The sequence below is a fragment of the Ascaphus truei genome, chromosome 1, assembly GCF_040206685.1.
Source record: "Ascaphus truei isolate aAscTru1 chromosome 1, aAscTru1.hap1, whole genome shotgun sequence".
Classification (NCBI taxonomy): Eukaryota; Metazoa; Chordata; class Amphibia; order Anura; family Ascaphidae; genus Ascaphus; species Ascaphus truei.
In genome coordinates this window covers 68,878,963-68,894,853 of record NC_134483.1, presented here as the reverse complement: position 1 = coordinate 68,894,853, position 15,891 = coordinate 68,878,963, and the positions used below count along the sequence as shown (strand labels likewise).

Genomic DNA, 15,891 nt, shown 5'->3' with positions numbered 1-15,891 from the left:
ATGGACGAAGGGGTGCTTCAGTTGAACCAGACGGCGGGCGAGTTTGCCCGCAAGCAGGCGTCCGGCTTCAAGAAGGAGTACCAGAAGGTGGGCCTGGCCTTCAGGGCTCTGGGACAGGCGTTTGAGATGGACCAGCAGCTCTTTTCGGCTGGGTTCAACCAGGCCATGGCCTTCACCGGTGAAGCGTACGATGCCATTGGGGAGATGTTCGCTGAGCAACCCCGTCAGGACCTGAGTCCCATCATGGACCTGCTGGCGGTTTACCAGGGCCACCTGGCCAACTTCCCGGACATAATCCACGTCCAGAGAGGTAACAATGGTGCTACCGGGGGATTAACTATTGAGGTTTCCAGAGTTTGTGTTATCAATTACTGTCAGAGGGTGACACAATCACTCATCTCCAGTTCTCCTGGTTTCTGGTCAGACCAATAAAACCATAGTTGCATAGTAGATAAGGTTGAAAAGTTACGTCCATTAAGTTCAACCTATGTTAAACTGAATGGCAGAGATTATCTTGCATATAAAAAAAAGTAAGGGAGACACTGGACCACTAAAGTGATGGGTGTTTTTTAGTCCAATTATATTGTAGACCCATATTTGCATTCAATGGGTTTTTAGAATGTATCTCCAGTATCTAAATTTTCTTTCATATTAACATACAGTATGGAACCCGGACTGTGCTGGCAATAGCTGCAACCTATTTTAAATGGGTTTCTGTAGCTGTCTAGTCTCCCTTGTTGGCGATCTGCCTCACTCATGTGCACAGTCTCTGATTTCATCGTTATTACAGTTGTACTGTGCTATTCTTTGATCTACTTTGGTACACGTGCCTCGACAGCTATATTACTGATGAAGTTATTCGTTTAAAAATGCCCTGCAGGCACTTGAAGAGCAAAGATGTCAAGAATATATATGGTATTGGTATCTTTACTTTTAAAGGGCGTACTGACTTTGCAATCCATTGTAAACACATGTAATAGACATGAAATCCTCAAATTACATGGAAAACAACAACATCTTATATTGTGTTTCAGGTAATATGCACTAAATTATGTTAAGTACTAAAACACTGTACACTGACTGTAGGACTAAATGGGACGCAATGTAATATACCTTTCTGCTAAAATCGACATACATTGCAGGTAATTTACCAGTTTTGACAGCTTAAGTTATGACAAGTAAAATGGTTATTTGGGTAGAGAAAACGCTTCTGAGTAATTTCTTATGTTTTGCTTTGTTACTGTTTTTCTAATTCCTAACACAAGGTATTTTGTTCTAAACCTTATGTAAAAGATGTCAATATCAGGCTTCTTGCATTGTTCAGGAGCCAGATGTTTTGTGTTGAGTTTTTGCAGGTTTTACTTTTATCTGGGAAGGCCTTGAGGAACGGAAACAAAACTGATTTTTAATTTGGCAAGTAGCTAACATGACTATAAACTGCCTTTCTGGCTTGGGAGTGTACAATACAGCACACAAGTGGAGCTGAGCAGCGTTTTTAAGCAAAGGGGTCTGGTTAGTGGTCTAAACTTGTATCTTGTGGGATGTCTATGCCACTGCAAAGATGTGTATGAAATGCCCACAGACCATCTCTAAATCTTTCATATATAAACTCCTTGACCTAATAAAAAGCTCTTGTAGGTGGTTATTAACTGAAGCACAAGTGGTCAGTCAGTCAAATAAATGATACATCACATAACTATTGTAAGTAGTGAATCTTTTTGGTCAAGAAATGAAGGTCCCTTTGGATATGCACCTAAACACTGCAACCAGCACAGATGTTTTTCATCTCTTAGGTTATGTTGTCATGTACTCCACCGAGAGAATTTTATGCAAACCCTGTTATATTCTGTTCTAATGGGTTATGGTGGGTCGTCTGAGGCAACCATGTCACATGCTACATCTGCATGTGTGGGTAACATACCCTTGATATGAACCTCCTACTCCATTCTGTTACTACTTAAACCTTCTCGGTAGTCTTCATTTTGTAATCTTAGAAGTCAACCTATAAAAAAAACATGATGTGTATATTTTCGTTATTTCTGTCCGTTAGCATGGGGGTATTCTGCAGGTCTGGTTTTCAATACTTTCAATACTACCAGGGGCCAGATTTTAGGAATAGAAAAACAAAACGTATTTTATATACAGTATGTATGGGACAGTCAGTTGGGTATTTTCTGCTCTACTAAATTAAACTTGTTTGCATTTAACAATTTAAATTAAAAAAAAAAAATTTAGGCGGTTTAGTAGAAGTCTGAACGTTAAAATTATTTTTCACTTAAGAATGACTCTTGTTTCCTGGTGTTGTGTATTACGACATTAAAATGGTCTGCACCTGAAGAAATGATTACTATAGATGTGTATTCATGGGCTGTGTACATCCCGCTCACCAGGGTATAAATCAGAAAACACAAACATTAGTTCATTTTGGGTCCAAGTGTTGCTGTTATGTTTATTGGGTTAGATCCTGGTAAAAACATATCAGACATTTAAAAAAATCTGAACAGTGTTAATTGAGGCAGTGATGTTGTTGTGTTAATTCCCTTATCTTCTCTCCTTCAATTTGCTGCATGTTAAAAGGTGCAATTCCACGTAGACGCCCAGATGAATATCTTGGGGGCCTGTGAACTCCCCCGTATCTTATACTATATTAGTGAAAGCACTGTATGTTTGCCTGCCTGGATGTCCGGTGTCCCTAGCGGCAATCTCATTGGTCCCTTGGCCCGCCCGCCCCCGCACACCTCTCATTGGCCTGAGGCGGAGTGACGGGCCAAAGGACACACAGGGACACACACACACACAGGGACACACACACACAGGGACACACACACACACAGGGAACACAGGGACACACACACAGGGGGGGACACACACACAGACACACACACACACACACACACACACACAGGGAACACAGGGACACACACACACAGGGGGGGACACACACACACAGACACACAGACACAGACACACACACACAGGGACACACACACACAGTGACAGACACACACACAGTGACAGACACACACACACAGTGACACACACACACACACTGTTACATACATTAGCGGGGCTCACAGTGTTAGCAGCACCCGCGCGCACCTCCTCCTCTCCCCGTGTCTCCCGCGCTTTCACCCCGACCCCCCCCTCCCCCGGCGCCGCTACAGTCAGTGGGACACACACACTATTATTACCCCTTCAGCGCCCCCCCCCCCCCCCACCCAGTGTCAGCGGCCGTGCGAGACCCCCCCTCTATATCTCCCACCTCTCCCCCCCACACACATATACATGCCCCCCCCTCCCCCGACGCTACAACTCACCCCTCCCCGGCGGGGGAACAGCCAGTGGCCAGGCAGGCTGCCTTGCGGCGCCGAGTGCCCAAGATGGCGGCGCCCGGGACACAGCGGGGGAGCGGCCACAACACGCTGCCTCCCGCCTCAGATCCACGTGGGACCTGCCGGATGGGTGAGTGAGCGGCCTTCACCTCCCCTCCACCCCCCCCTCCCCTCCAGTGTCAGTGTCTCCCCGATACCCCCCCCCCCCCCCGGCGCCGCTACAGTCAGCGGGGAGCAAGCGAGCGCCCGGGACACAGCGGGATAGCGCCCACAACACGCTGCCTCCCGCCTCAGATCCACGTGGGACCTGCCGGACTGGTGAGTGAGCGGCCTTCACCTCCCTCACCCCCTTTCACCTCCCCTCACTCCACTTCTCCCTTCCACCTCCCCATTTACCTCCCCCCCTCCACCCCCCCTTCACCTCCCTCCACCCCCCCTTCACCTCCCCTCCACCCCCCCCTTCACCTCCCCTCCACCCCCCCCCCCCCTTCACCTCCCCTCCACCCCCCCCCCCTCACCTCCCCTCCACCCCCCCCCCCCCCTTCACCTCCCCTCCACCCCCCCCCTTCACCTCCCTTCCACCCCCCCCCTCACCTCCCTCCACCCCCCCCCTTCACCTCCCTTCCACCCACCCTCACCTCCCTTCCACCCCCCCCTTCACCTCCCTTCCACTCCCCCCCTTCACCTCCCCTCCACCCCCCCCTTCACCTCCCTTCCACCCCCCCTTCACCTCCCTTCCACTCCCCCCCTCCTCTAACCCTTCCCCCCCCTCCTCTAACCCTTCCCCCCCTCCTCTAACCCTTCCCCCCCCCTCCTCTAACCCTTCCCCCCCCCTCCTCTAACCCTTCCCCCCCCTCCTCTAACCCTTCCCCCCCCTCCTCTAACCCTTCCCCCCCTCCTCTAACCCTTCCCCCCCCTCCTCTAACCCTTCCCCCCCCCTCCTCTAACCCTTCCCCCCTCCTCTAACCCTTCCCCCTCCTCCACCCCTTGCCCCCCTCCTCCACCCCCTCCTCCACCCCTTGCCCCCCTCCTCCACCCCCTCCTCCACCCCCTCCTCCACCCCTTGCCCCCCTCCTCCACCCCCTCCTCCCCTTCCCGCCGCCCTTCGCCTTCATGCCCGCCTTACCGCCTCCCCACCCCCGCCTCTGCCTTTCACCCGCCCTTACTCCGGCCGCCTCTGCCTTTCACCCACCGCCTCACAGCCGCTGCACGCACTCAACAGACACCCGCCACACTCGACACATACCTGCCGCCACACACACCTGCTGGCTCCCGCCCCTACGCACCGACATCACTGACCCACCGCCTCACACCCTAGCAGGACCCCCACTCACAGACAGCACTCACAACCCACGCGCCAGCCGCCGCCTCACACCCTAGCAGGACCCCCACTCGCACACAGCACTCACAACCCACGCGCCACCCGCCGCCTCACACCCTAGCAGGACACACGACTCAGATTTTTACATCACTTATGCCACCAAAATATACATTGTACTGTGGTGTGGTTACAATAAACCATTTTTATACAACATCGTATTACATTTTCTTCCATCTTTCTTTTCAATATTATTATCCAACCTTTACAACAAACAGTCACCTATTGTGCCACGATTTATAAATAATACTACCTATTACGCATTTACATCCCGGGCAACGCCGGGTCTCTCAGCTAGTCAGACAATAAAGTTGTATGGAGGGGAACTCTAGAGGTGGAGCCAGAGGAAATCGAACCCCTCCCAAGTCTAACTTTTAAAAATATAGGAACGATTATAGGTGTCAGATTTGGGAAAAAGGGTATTGCTTACCTATCTGAGACCACTTAAACATGTCGGTGGAATTAGTTCCAGGGAGGACCTAGTTGGATCTAGGAGAATGGCCCCTTTCAGTTCCTCCCTCCCCCCCCCCCCCCTTTTTTTAAATCCCATTTTTCAGTTATTTGTAAGAAACGGGAAGGTAAATAATTTGGATTGCATTATATTCGGGGTATGAGAAGCTGGTAAAACAATATCTAATTTCTCAGTGTCCCCCTTTTTAAGCATTAAACACTAAAGTTTACCTATTTGGCCCTATATAGGAGTGAACCTTTTATTCATGTGTTTGAATGGTCTGCAGATTTTCACTCTTCAGTGCTTTGTAGATTAAATGTAGGAAGTATGGCGTTGGCCGCATTAGCCACTGTGTGACCTCAGCATTGCAACACCCGATAAGATTTCCAAGAAGGCTTTTCAACACACTAAAAAGAGTCATGAAATGAATACTTTTTTTTTCTATCCTTCCTTGAACTGCAAGCTTTTGATTGATTTCCTGTTGGAGTATTTTGTAGTTAGTTGGGAATTAGCCAAATGAAAGTAATTTCCTTTGGTCAGCAACAGGCAGGATTTAAAAAAAAAAATTGTTGAATTTTATAAAGGTTTAACAAAGATGCTCGTGTTTACAGTTGTGTAAAAAACGGTGTGCTTATTCCATAAACATGCCCTGTTGCTCAGAGGGTGATTTCCCCCCCCCCCTTTTTATTTTATTTTTTATACTTAATTTTTTTAAATGTTGGCTGCAAAAACGTGTGAAATTTAGTGAATATTCAAGAAACTAGACAATTACCGAATATCAAATGTTAAAAAATAATGAGAAATTAGAGAATATTTGGAAAAGAAAACCGCAGGGCAGTGTTTTACGCTTTAAAGAGTAAAAAGTCTGCCCCCTCCACATTTTTCTCAGGCAGCCCATGGTCATTTCCTGTGTTGGAAACCACTGAACTAGCGGGTATGAATTTAGTCGGTGCTGAGTTGTGTTGTATAAATTGACCAGACTCCAAAAATGCTCACTGGATTTACCACCCTTGTTAATATCTCATCGTGACGGGTGTTACATTTCTATAAAAAATAGAAGAAATCTTGTGTACTCAAGTTATCAGACTTGTATATCTTATAATTAATCTGACCTATGCCCTCATCTCAAGGGGGGACCCCCTGCAAGGTCCAAGTAGATGATGGGCACTTAAAATATGCTACAAAATAAATATATAGCTTTGTTGTGCCATAACCGATGTTTTGGCTGCTTGCAGGCAGTTTTATCAAGCTCCCCATCCCATTATTTATTTATTACATGTTTTACCAGGAATTAATACCTCTCGTTTTCAAGTATGTCCTGGGCATAGAGTCCTGATGACAACATACATAGTTACATTAAGTGAACAGGGGTATAAATTATATACAAGACATTGCATGCACAGTTACAGATCATGTTATAGGCGTATGTAACAGTTACAGACCAGATTAAAATGTGAGACAGCCTGAGAGGCTATGCACAAGTTTGGATCTCCACCTGCAACCCAAAATATATATACTGCTGGCTGTGTTTCTATGTATATCTTTATTTATATAGCGCCATCCATGTACATAGCGCTTCACAGCAGTAATGCACGTGACATAATAATATAACCCATAATGGAACTAGTGCTTTTAATAAGACCTAAAACTAACACTAGGAAAAGGAGTCTCTGCCCGGAAGCGCTTATAATCTAGGGCCGCGCTTATAGTTACAGCGATGGCGTGCGCCACAAATTCGATTGAAGATGTGCATAGTGGACTGCGACGCGGGACCTGGCGGCAGAATCCAGGAGAGACAAATGAAATAATCTCTCCAAGCGATGGCCGTGTGACGTCAGCGTCACGTGAAGTGGTTCAGCCAATGAGGCCGAACAGCTCGCATGACATCACGTGCCACGCCTCCCTCTCCTGAAAATCGCCTGCCTCAGAGAGGAGTACAGTTCATAGATCACGCTGCGGCAGGCGTGCACCACGTGCACACGCTTCGTCGCACGAGGTAACTATAAGCGCGGCCTAAGTGGTAAGTAGGGAGTACTTAGAGAGAGAATAGCAGGATGTTCTTGTAAGTGCATCTGCAAGGTGTTACGTTCAGTGCATATGAGATGTATAATAACAGCCAAACGGAGCCACCCATATGCTTCATTAAAGAGGTGTGTTTTAATATGGGTCTTAAAAGTGGAGAGAGGGGGTCCTAGATGGATATTGAGGGAAAGGGTATTCCAGACGTGTAGGGCAGTGAGTGAGAGGCTTTAGGCGAGAGAGGACTTTAGATGCAAAAGAGGTAACAGAAGACGACCTTGAGCAGAACGCAAGAGGTAGGATGGTGTATAGTGAGAAATTAGGGCATGGACGTAAGGAGTGTATAGCCTTAAGTGAGGAGGTGAATTTTGCGAGTAATATGGGATTTAATAGGAAGCCATGAGAGGGATTTCAGCAGGCGAGACGCTGAGACAAATTTAGGAGAATGTAAAGTGATTCTAGCAGCAGCGTTGAGGATTGATTGTAGGGGAGACAGGTGAGAGTTAGGCCTCGGTCCCGCTGCGCTCGTTGGCGCGGGCGGCCATGTCGCGAGTTTCCCACCAGCAGGGGAATCCTCGCGAGCCTGTCCCGGTCCCCCCTGGCGGCACAGCTGACTACACGCTGTGGCACGTCAGCCGCTAGGATACACAAGAGAATGGTGTTTCCTAGCGTTGACGCGTCACGTGGTGTGGCTGTGAGCCAATGGGGAGGGGAGGCTTCGGGAGGAGGAGAGGCTTCGGAGAGCGGGGAGGAGTGTGGAGTGAAAGCAGGTGAGTGCCTGTCTGTGTGTGTGTCTGAGTGCGTGCGTGCCTGTCTGTGTGTGTGTATGTGTGTGCCTGAGTGCGTGAGTGCCTGCCTGTGTGTGCGCGCGCGTGTGTGTGTATGAGTGCGTGAGTGCCTGCCTGCCTGTGTGTGTGTGTGTGTGTGTGTATGTATGAGTGCCTGCGTGTGTGTGTTACCCTCAGCAGCTCCAGCCCGAGTCCGTGGAGGGAGGGAGGGGGGGGAGAGTAGCGGGTCCCTCCGCTCAAGCCACGCCCCCCCTCCCTGTCAAACCTCCCGCTCCCGCTCCCTACAGACCGCATATCGCGGTCTGTGTATGTCAGCGCACCGCCTGTCTGCAGTGCGGGTGCGCTGACTCTGGGAGCGGGGCCTTAGCCTTAGGAAAGCGAGGCAGAAGGTGGTTACAATAGTCAAGACGGAAGAGAATGAGGGTCTATATTGGAGATTAAGTGGTAGAGTGACAGGGGAAAGGACGTATCTTTGCAATGTTACAGAGGAAATAATTACAGGTTTTAGCTACATTGTGAATGTGAGAGGAGAATCTGAGGGAGGAATTGTGACACCTAGCCAGCGTGCTTGTGATACTGGGTGTGTGATAGTATTGCCAACAGTAATGTGGAAGGGGGCAGTAGGGCCAGGCTTGGGAGGAAGTATGAGGAGCTCCTTCTTTTGACATACAGCAGGGCCCCGCTTGTCGGCGCTCCGCTTTTCGGCAATCCGCTGATACGGCGGCATCGAGAAGAGGGCCGCCATGTTGAATTTAAAATCGCGCATGCGCAGAACGGGCGGGTGCGCCCGGCACGCATGCGCAAACCGCAGGTTGCGCGCGCAGACCACAGGTCGCACATGCGCAGAACGGCGAAAATGCCGGTTTGCGCATGCGCAGCACTGAAAATCGCCGGATCTGCTTTCCGGCGATTTTCACTATACGGCGGGCCTCTGGAACGGAATCCGCTTATACCCGGGGCCCTGCTGTATTAAGTTGGTCCGCGAAGGGCCATCCAGGATGCTATAGAGGAGACCTTCAGAGACTTCAGTCTGTACAACAGGTGTATGGTGAGGAGTTCAAAAGTACATTTGTATCATCAGGTAATATTTGATCCCAAGAGATGTGATAAGGTCACCTAGAGAGAGTGTGTAAAGAGAAGCATTATATAATGGTAATACTAGAAAATATACCCTAGTGTTCCTCTGATCCACATACATTTCCTTTGCAAATGTAAATGATATTTGAGTGCATAAATTCATAAATTGAGTGCATACATTGTCTTGCTTCCCCCCTCTTGCGGTAGCTTTTCTCGTTGAGAGTATTGTCAAATATTATGAATGAGAACTTGGCTCATTAAATATACTCTAGGCATCTTTGTAAACATTCTCAGAATTTCCGTTTCATTTACAAACTGTTTTGAAGATATTATATGCACAAATTATACACTCAAACGATTAACCATATAACAAATAAAACAAAAGCAATGTGCCTAAAATAACACTGCATGTAATGAAATACTGTACTATAAACCTGTATCTATTAAGTGAGCTTCTGCATAGAGCGTAAATAATAAAACCAGTGTCTGATTTACATTAGTCATTTGTTTTAAATCGGTCACAATAACAGACCGAATTTCTTGAAATGTAATTAATGTTGATGATTTAATTGCAGCTACTCTATCATAACTGTAAACTAAAAGTGCTCATTTCCACCAGTCACTGAGAGCATAGAATTGTCTTTCCAATTGATCAAAATGGGGGGGGGGGGGTGAGGGGGCCGGCTGCCAGTATCCATCAAGGTAGATACATGTATTGGGGGAGGAGGGGTTATATGTATTTTTTTTTTCCCCCTTTAACCCTTTTTCCGGTTGAATGTCGGAGTATATCCGACACTAATATTTGCCACTTGCGGTCCAATGTCGGACCGGGTGGAGGGAGGAAAGCTGAAAGGTGTGGAGTGAGGCGCCCGCAGCACATCCCCCGCATTCTCCTTGCACCGCACTGATGCGTCCCCCCCTAAGCCGATCTGTCCACCTATACGCCGATCCGTCCCCCCCCCCCCCTGCGCCGATGCGCCCACTCCCAAAGCCTTGCGCCGATCTGACCACCCCCCCAGCCCTGCGTCGATCTGACCACCCCCCCCCCCAGCCCTGCGTCGATCTGACCACCCCCCCAGCCCTGCGTCGATCTGACCACCCCCCCCCCCAAGCCCTGCGCCGATCTGACCACCCCCCCCCAGCCCTGCGTCGATCTGACCACCCCCCCAGCCCTGCGTCGATCTGACCACCCCCCCCCAAGCCCTGCGCCGATCTGACCAACCCCCCCCAGCCCTGCGTCGATCAAATCACCCCTCCAACTCTGCGCCGATCCCCGCAGGCAGCACCACGATGACTCCCAGCAGCTGATACTGGAGGAAAGGGGGTAGGGGGCTGTGAGTGTGGTGTATGTGGTGTGTGTGGGCAGTGTGTGCGCAGTGAGCGTCGTGTGCACAGCGCGTCGTGCGGGCAGCGCGTGTCGTGCGCACAGAGTGTTTGTGTGTGTGCAAAAAAAATAAAAAAAAAATTTGGTTCTGTGGCACGACGGCCAGGTCATGTGAGCGGTTCGCCCAATGAGGCGAGCCAGCTCCGTAATGTCATGGCCACGCTTCACAGTCGCGTCTACCCAGGCCACAAAACGCTGCAGCTAAAATGCGGGTGACGTCACGCGCTCACCATGGACCTAGCCTTGGAGTGAGATGTAGCGGAGAGAAATACATATAGGGGGAAGGGATTGATTGAAAGTTGAGTAATTAATGGAGGGAGACGGAGGGGAAATGGGAAGAGGGGGGTGAAATAGAGGGGTCTCATGAGGTGTAAAAGGGGGGCCTGCAAGACCGCTGTCATGGGGGGGGTAGTCTTTACTCTAGCCCTGGACCCCGGGAAATCTGTGTGCGGCCCTGATCCTGTGGCAGTCACCATCTCGGCCCTGCGGCTTGCTCCGTTGCTGAAAACGTAAGTCTTGGGACATCTGTAGGCTTCAAATGAGTAAGGTAGAAGATCTAGAGTCCTGGGACAAATAATGGATTTTTCTAATAATCCCCAGGTAGGGGTATTTCAGCAGATGTAATGTGGGGCACGGACAATGTGCAACTACTGTGCATCATGTAGCAGCCGTACATGATTTTCAATAAAACTTGGTTTGATAGTACTAAGAAACCTTAGTGAAGAAGAGGGCAAGATAGCATTTGCAACACGCCAAATGGTTTGACCCATTGCAAGCTAGAAGCCCAAATTATCTACAGTGTCCAGAAGGAAAGTTCAATGTGATGTAATTTAAACCAAATTACAACCCTTGTTTTTATGGCTTTTTTAAGGCTCAAACTGTAGGAGAGTGTTCATATGGTCACTCCTGCTTTTTATTCTAAATGTCAGCATTTTTCTGGACAGTACAGAGCTGTTTTTCATGCAATACAATAGGTCTTGTCAGAAAAGATGCCTTCTGATAATCTTCTTGGATAAGATTCTTTGAAGTCGACTAATGTTACTAACTGAGGTGTTTAGCAATCCTTTTTAATCATTCCATTGTCCGGAATGGTGAGGACATCTTTACTAAATAAATATGAAGGGGGAACTATGGCTTTTAACAAACCAGCCCCAGAAAGTTTTTTTTTTTCAAGTCTTCAGTGTCCTTTGAAACCATGTTAACGTTTGCTTCGGTTTAATTATCCAACCATAATCTAATTAAAGATGTATTAATGTAGTGCTCTGCAAGACACAGGAGTGGTGCAGGCAAGGATTACAGCAGTAAAACTTGTAGGTCTTTACTGTTTGCATTTTGATTGCACCACATCGTTATGTAAAGCACGTAGACAGGTTACTGTACTCCCCTGTAATTGCGTGGGACGGCAAGTTACCAACATATAAAAGTGTACTTCCCTGTCTGTAACAAACTCCTCTGTTATGAGTCATTTTTACTCTGCGGGAGGCCTGTTGTCTACTTTGCCACGTTTTATATCTTTTTTTTTTTTTTCGTGGTTATTTTCTCCTAATTTGTAGTCTTGTCAGTAATTGATTCTCTCTTCCAGCCAAAATACTGGATAGTACAAACACATTTGTGGCATTGTTGTAACTGGTAAGTCATCAGCTGTTTGTTTTTTAATTAGTCATTACTTAAAGCAGTAGTCCTGCAGCTCCATTCTTCTTTTTTCATGACATTTTGTTAATTTGTTCCCGGTTTGGGGATCCTTTGGCTCCTGAGATATTTTCTTGTATCCATCTGGCAATAATACTTGTCTGTCTGACACCATAAATACAATGGGATGATTCTTGCTCTTACAGCCAATAGCAAGCTGCCAAGTCATTGGAAACGAGAGAGCTCAAAATGGCTGCACACACTTGGCTTAGAAGGCTCACGTCGTTCTTGGGCAAAACATTGGTTACATCATACAGCAAAATCACCAGAGGTGGCCAAGTTACCAGCATCACACAAAGTATCATTTAGTAACGTTGGGCTATCTAAGGCTACGATTATAGACGAGCTGTCCGGTGACGTCACCGCTACGATGCAGCAACTTGAACTGTAGTCAGGCGGCAGCCGGTGGAGACGGAGTCGTGGCCGTTGGTGGTTCGCCCTCATTGGCTGAACTGCTCACATGCCGCAGCCGTCGCCTGGCTAAAACAATTTTCAAAGTCTCCTCACCAGTCTGCCACTTTGCAGTTCGGCACTGCGCGGCGTCGCGATTAGGTATGTAAGGTTACATTTGATTCATGCACTTTGTTTTTCGGACGGGCGATTTTAGGTATAATAAATATTTTTTTTCACTTTATACTCTGTCAAGTGGAGCCCAAAAAAACGTGAGTCGTGCTGTGCGGCCTCTGTTGCTAGGCAACCTGGCATCACTGTGCATGCGTGCAAATAATCAATGGCTGAGCTGCCAGTTACAGGAGGAAGGATACTTCCTGCATCACAGCACTTGGGGTAAAAGTGCACACTACATTTTTTTATATGTGTATTATATTGCAAAGCATCTAAAAGTGAATGAATGATGCATCAGGGGAGGCAAATTGGAAAAGGACAATCTGACTGCCTCAGAGTACTATAAATTTGGCTAACATGCAGCCACAAGTCCTAATTTACTGGTTAAAAACCAAGATGCCTACAGCACTGGGACAGAGGGCTATGAAAATAAATACATAGGAAAAGTGTGTGTGTGTGTGTGTGTGTGTGTGTGTGTGTGTGTGTGTGTGTGTGTGTGTGTGTGTGTGTGTGTGTGTGTGTGTGTGTGTGTGTGTGTAAAAGACAAAATAAAAAAATTGAGATCATGTAAAGTCCAAATAACAGCAAAGAAAATTATAGTATATAGTGAAGATAGAAAGTATAGTATGGAAAACATGCAGCAATACATATACAGTGTATATACTGATATACAGTATATATATATATATATACTGTATATCAGAGCACGTTCACTGATGAAAAACTTCTCCATATTAATTGCTAAGCCAGGCCTGCACAACATGCGGCCCGTCCGGCCTCTCTGTGCGGCCCGCGATGAAAAAAAATAAAAAATGGCGCGAATCCCCGTGGTCCCGGGGGTGATTTGAGGTGAGGTGCAGGGGAGGTGAGGTGCAGGAAGGGTGATAGGGGGTGAGGTGCAGGGGTGATTGGATGTGCAGGGGGGGTGATTGGATGTGCAGGGGGGGTGATTGGAGGTGCAGGGAGGGTGATTGGAGGTGCAGGGAGGGTGATTGGAGGTGCAGGTGGGCTCATTGGAGGTGCAGGTGGGCTCATTGGAAGTGCAGGGGGGCTGATTGGAGGTACAGGGGGGGCTGATTGGAGGTGCAGGGGGGGCTGATTGGAGGTGCAGGGGGGGCTGATTGGAGGTGCAGGGGGGGCTGATTGGAGGTGCAGGGGGGGCTGATTGATGTGAGGTGCAGGGGGGGAGAGTGATGTGAGGTGCAGGGGGGGAGAGTGATGTGAGGTGCAGGGGGGGAGAGTGATGTGAGGTGCAGGGGGGGAGAGTGATGTGAGGTGCAGGGGGGGAGAGTGATGTGAGGTGCAGGGGGGGAGAGTGATGTGAAGTGCAGGGGGGGAGAGTGATGTGAGGTGCAGGGGGGGAGAGTGATGTGAGGTGCAGGGGGGGAGAGTGGTGTGAGGTGCAGGGGGGGAGAGTGGTGTGAGGTGCAGGGGGGGAGAGTGGTGTGAGGTGCAGGGGGGGAGAGTGGTGTGAGGTGCAGGGGGGGAGAGTGATGTGAGGTGCAGGGGGGAGAAGGATCTGAGGTGCTGGGGGGTGGGATGTGTGTGGTGTGCAGTGGGGTATTGTGTGTTTGTGGAGAGGGAGTATTATGTGAGGGGGAGAGATGGGGGTATAAGAGATAGATGGGGAGTATCGCAAAGGTTGATAGTGAGGGGTTCTTGGGGAGATATGAGGATGATGATGAGAGGTGCTGGAGGAGAGATGATGATGATTTTACCCGTGCGGCCCAAATTTTTTTTCCTTGGAGCATTTCGGCCCTTCTCGCTTTAAGAGTTGTGCAGGCCTGTGCTAAGCAGTGTCACTGGTTCCTTGTACAAGGTCAAATTAGCACCCGGTTTCACGGGAGACCAGTACTTTTAACACCGAAACCTTCTGGGTTCACTATCACTATGTACAGGACAAAGTAATTTAGCAAACCGAGTTTATTCTGGGTAAACCAGCAAATATACAAATACACAATATAACATAAACTTACCAAATTGGGGACCTGGGGGAAAGTCTCTAGTCTCACTAGGTGCAGGGACCTGCTTCAAATGGGTTTACCCTGTATGCTTCTCTGCTTCAGGATATCAGAGTGCTGAACACACAGCAGCCACTCTGACATGTATCTCCAGCTGGTCACAGTCAAACTCCACAGTCATTCACAGAGTGCATCTCAGATGGACTAGTACTCTGATCAGCAGTGTCCCTTATATATCCCTTGGTGGCTATCCTTTAACATTGAGCAAGGGCATCCAGCCAAGTTACACGGTTTTTATGGGTAACTAGCTGGGATTTCTCTTTGTTAGGTCAGCCACCTACTCCTGGTAAAACCTTGATAAAGAGCCCTTAGGGGCTTGAAACATGTAGCAAAACTTGCTGTTTTCAGTGCCGTGACAGCGTGTGGGTGCGGCCATGCAGATTGCGGCCCCAAAAACAGTAAGCGACCCTGCAGCATTAATCTTGTTGGGCCATCAGGAGAGAAGAGAAAGGGACGCCAATACCAACCCTTTTTAGATGAGCTTTGCAGCCGTCCCTTTCTCAGCATGCCATCCCCAGCAGCACTGAAGGTAAGAAGCAGTCTCTGGTCTGTCCAACCTCCTGGGTGACGTAGATGCCCGAATATCAGTCTCGACATCATGAGGGGGAATACAATAGGACCACATTCTGTCATCTACGTCATCTAGGGGGCTGGACAGTGTTAAATGTCCTATCCAGCCCCCATGAAGACATAGATGACAGAATATGGTCCTATAGTATTCCCCCTCATGATGTAGAGACCCATATTCGGGCATCTATGTCATCCAGGGGGTTGGACAGACCAGAGACTGCTTCTTACTTTCAGAGCTGCTGGGAATGGCATACAGGGACAGACTGCTGCGCAGCTACTTCACAAGGTTAGTATCGGCTTCTCTCAGCTGATGGCTCATCAAGTGAAGGATTGACACTGCGAGCGTCCCATTCTGAAGCATAGACCCTCACAGCATTAATCCTCCCAGACCGTAGACCTTACAGTTTTTGGTGCCGCAAATTTCAGCATGTTGGTATGTGGCACCGAAAACAGTCTATGATGTCATCCTCGGTTGTCATATCTCGGTCCTTTCCTTGGTTCATAGTCATTGGGCTGGAGGGCATGTCCATCATTTTATACTTGTGTGTTTCATTTGCATACTAAACAAATAGAAGCTGACATTGTAGACCAAGAATAAAATGACAAACAATAGTGCGC

At 48.5% G+C, this 15,891-nt stretch overlaps 1 protein-coding gene across 1 annotated transcript in view; it reads left to right on the top strand.

Moving 5' to 3' along the window:
* SNX18 (sorting nexin 18) overlaps positions 1-15,891 on the top strand; it is a 37,464-nt gene continuing 21,573 nt past the window's right edge. Inside the window, exon 1 of the mRNA XM_075615242.1 lies at positions 1-310. Within this exon, the coding sequence (XP_075471357.1) occupies positions 1-310 (310 nt within the window). The remainder of the gene's footprint in view (positions 311-15,891) is intronic.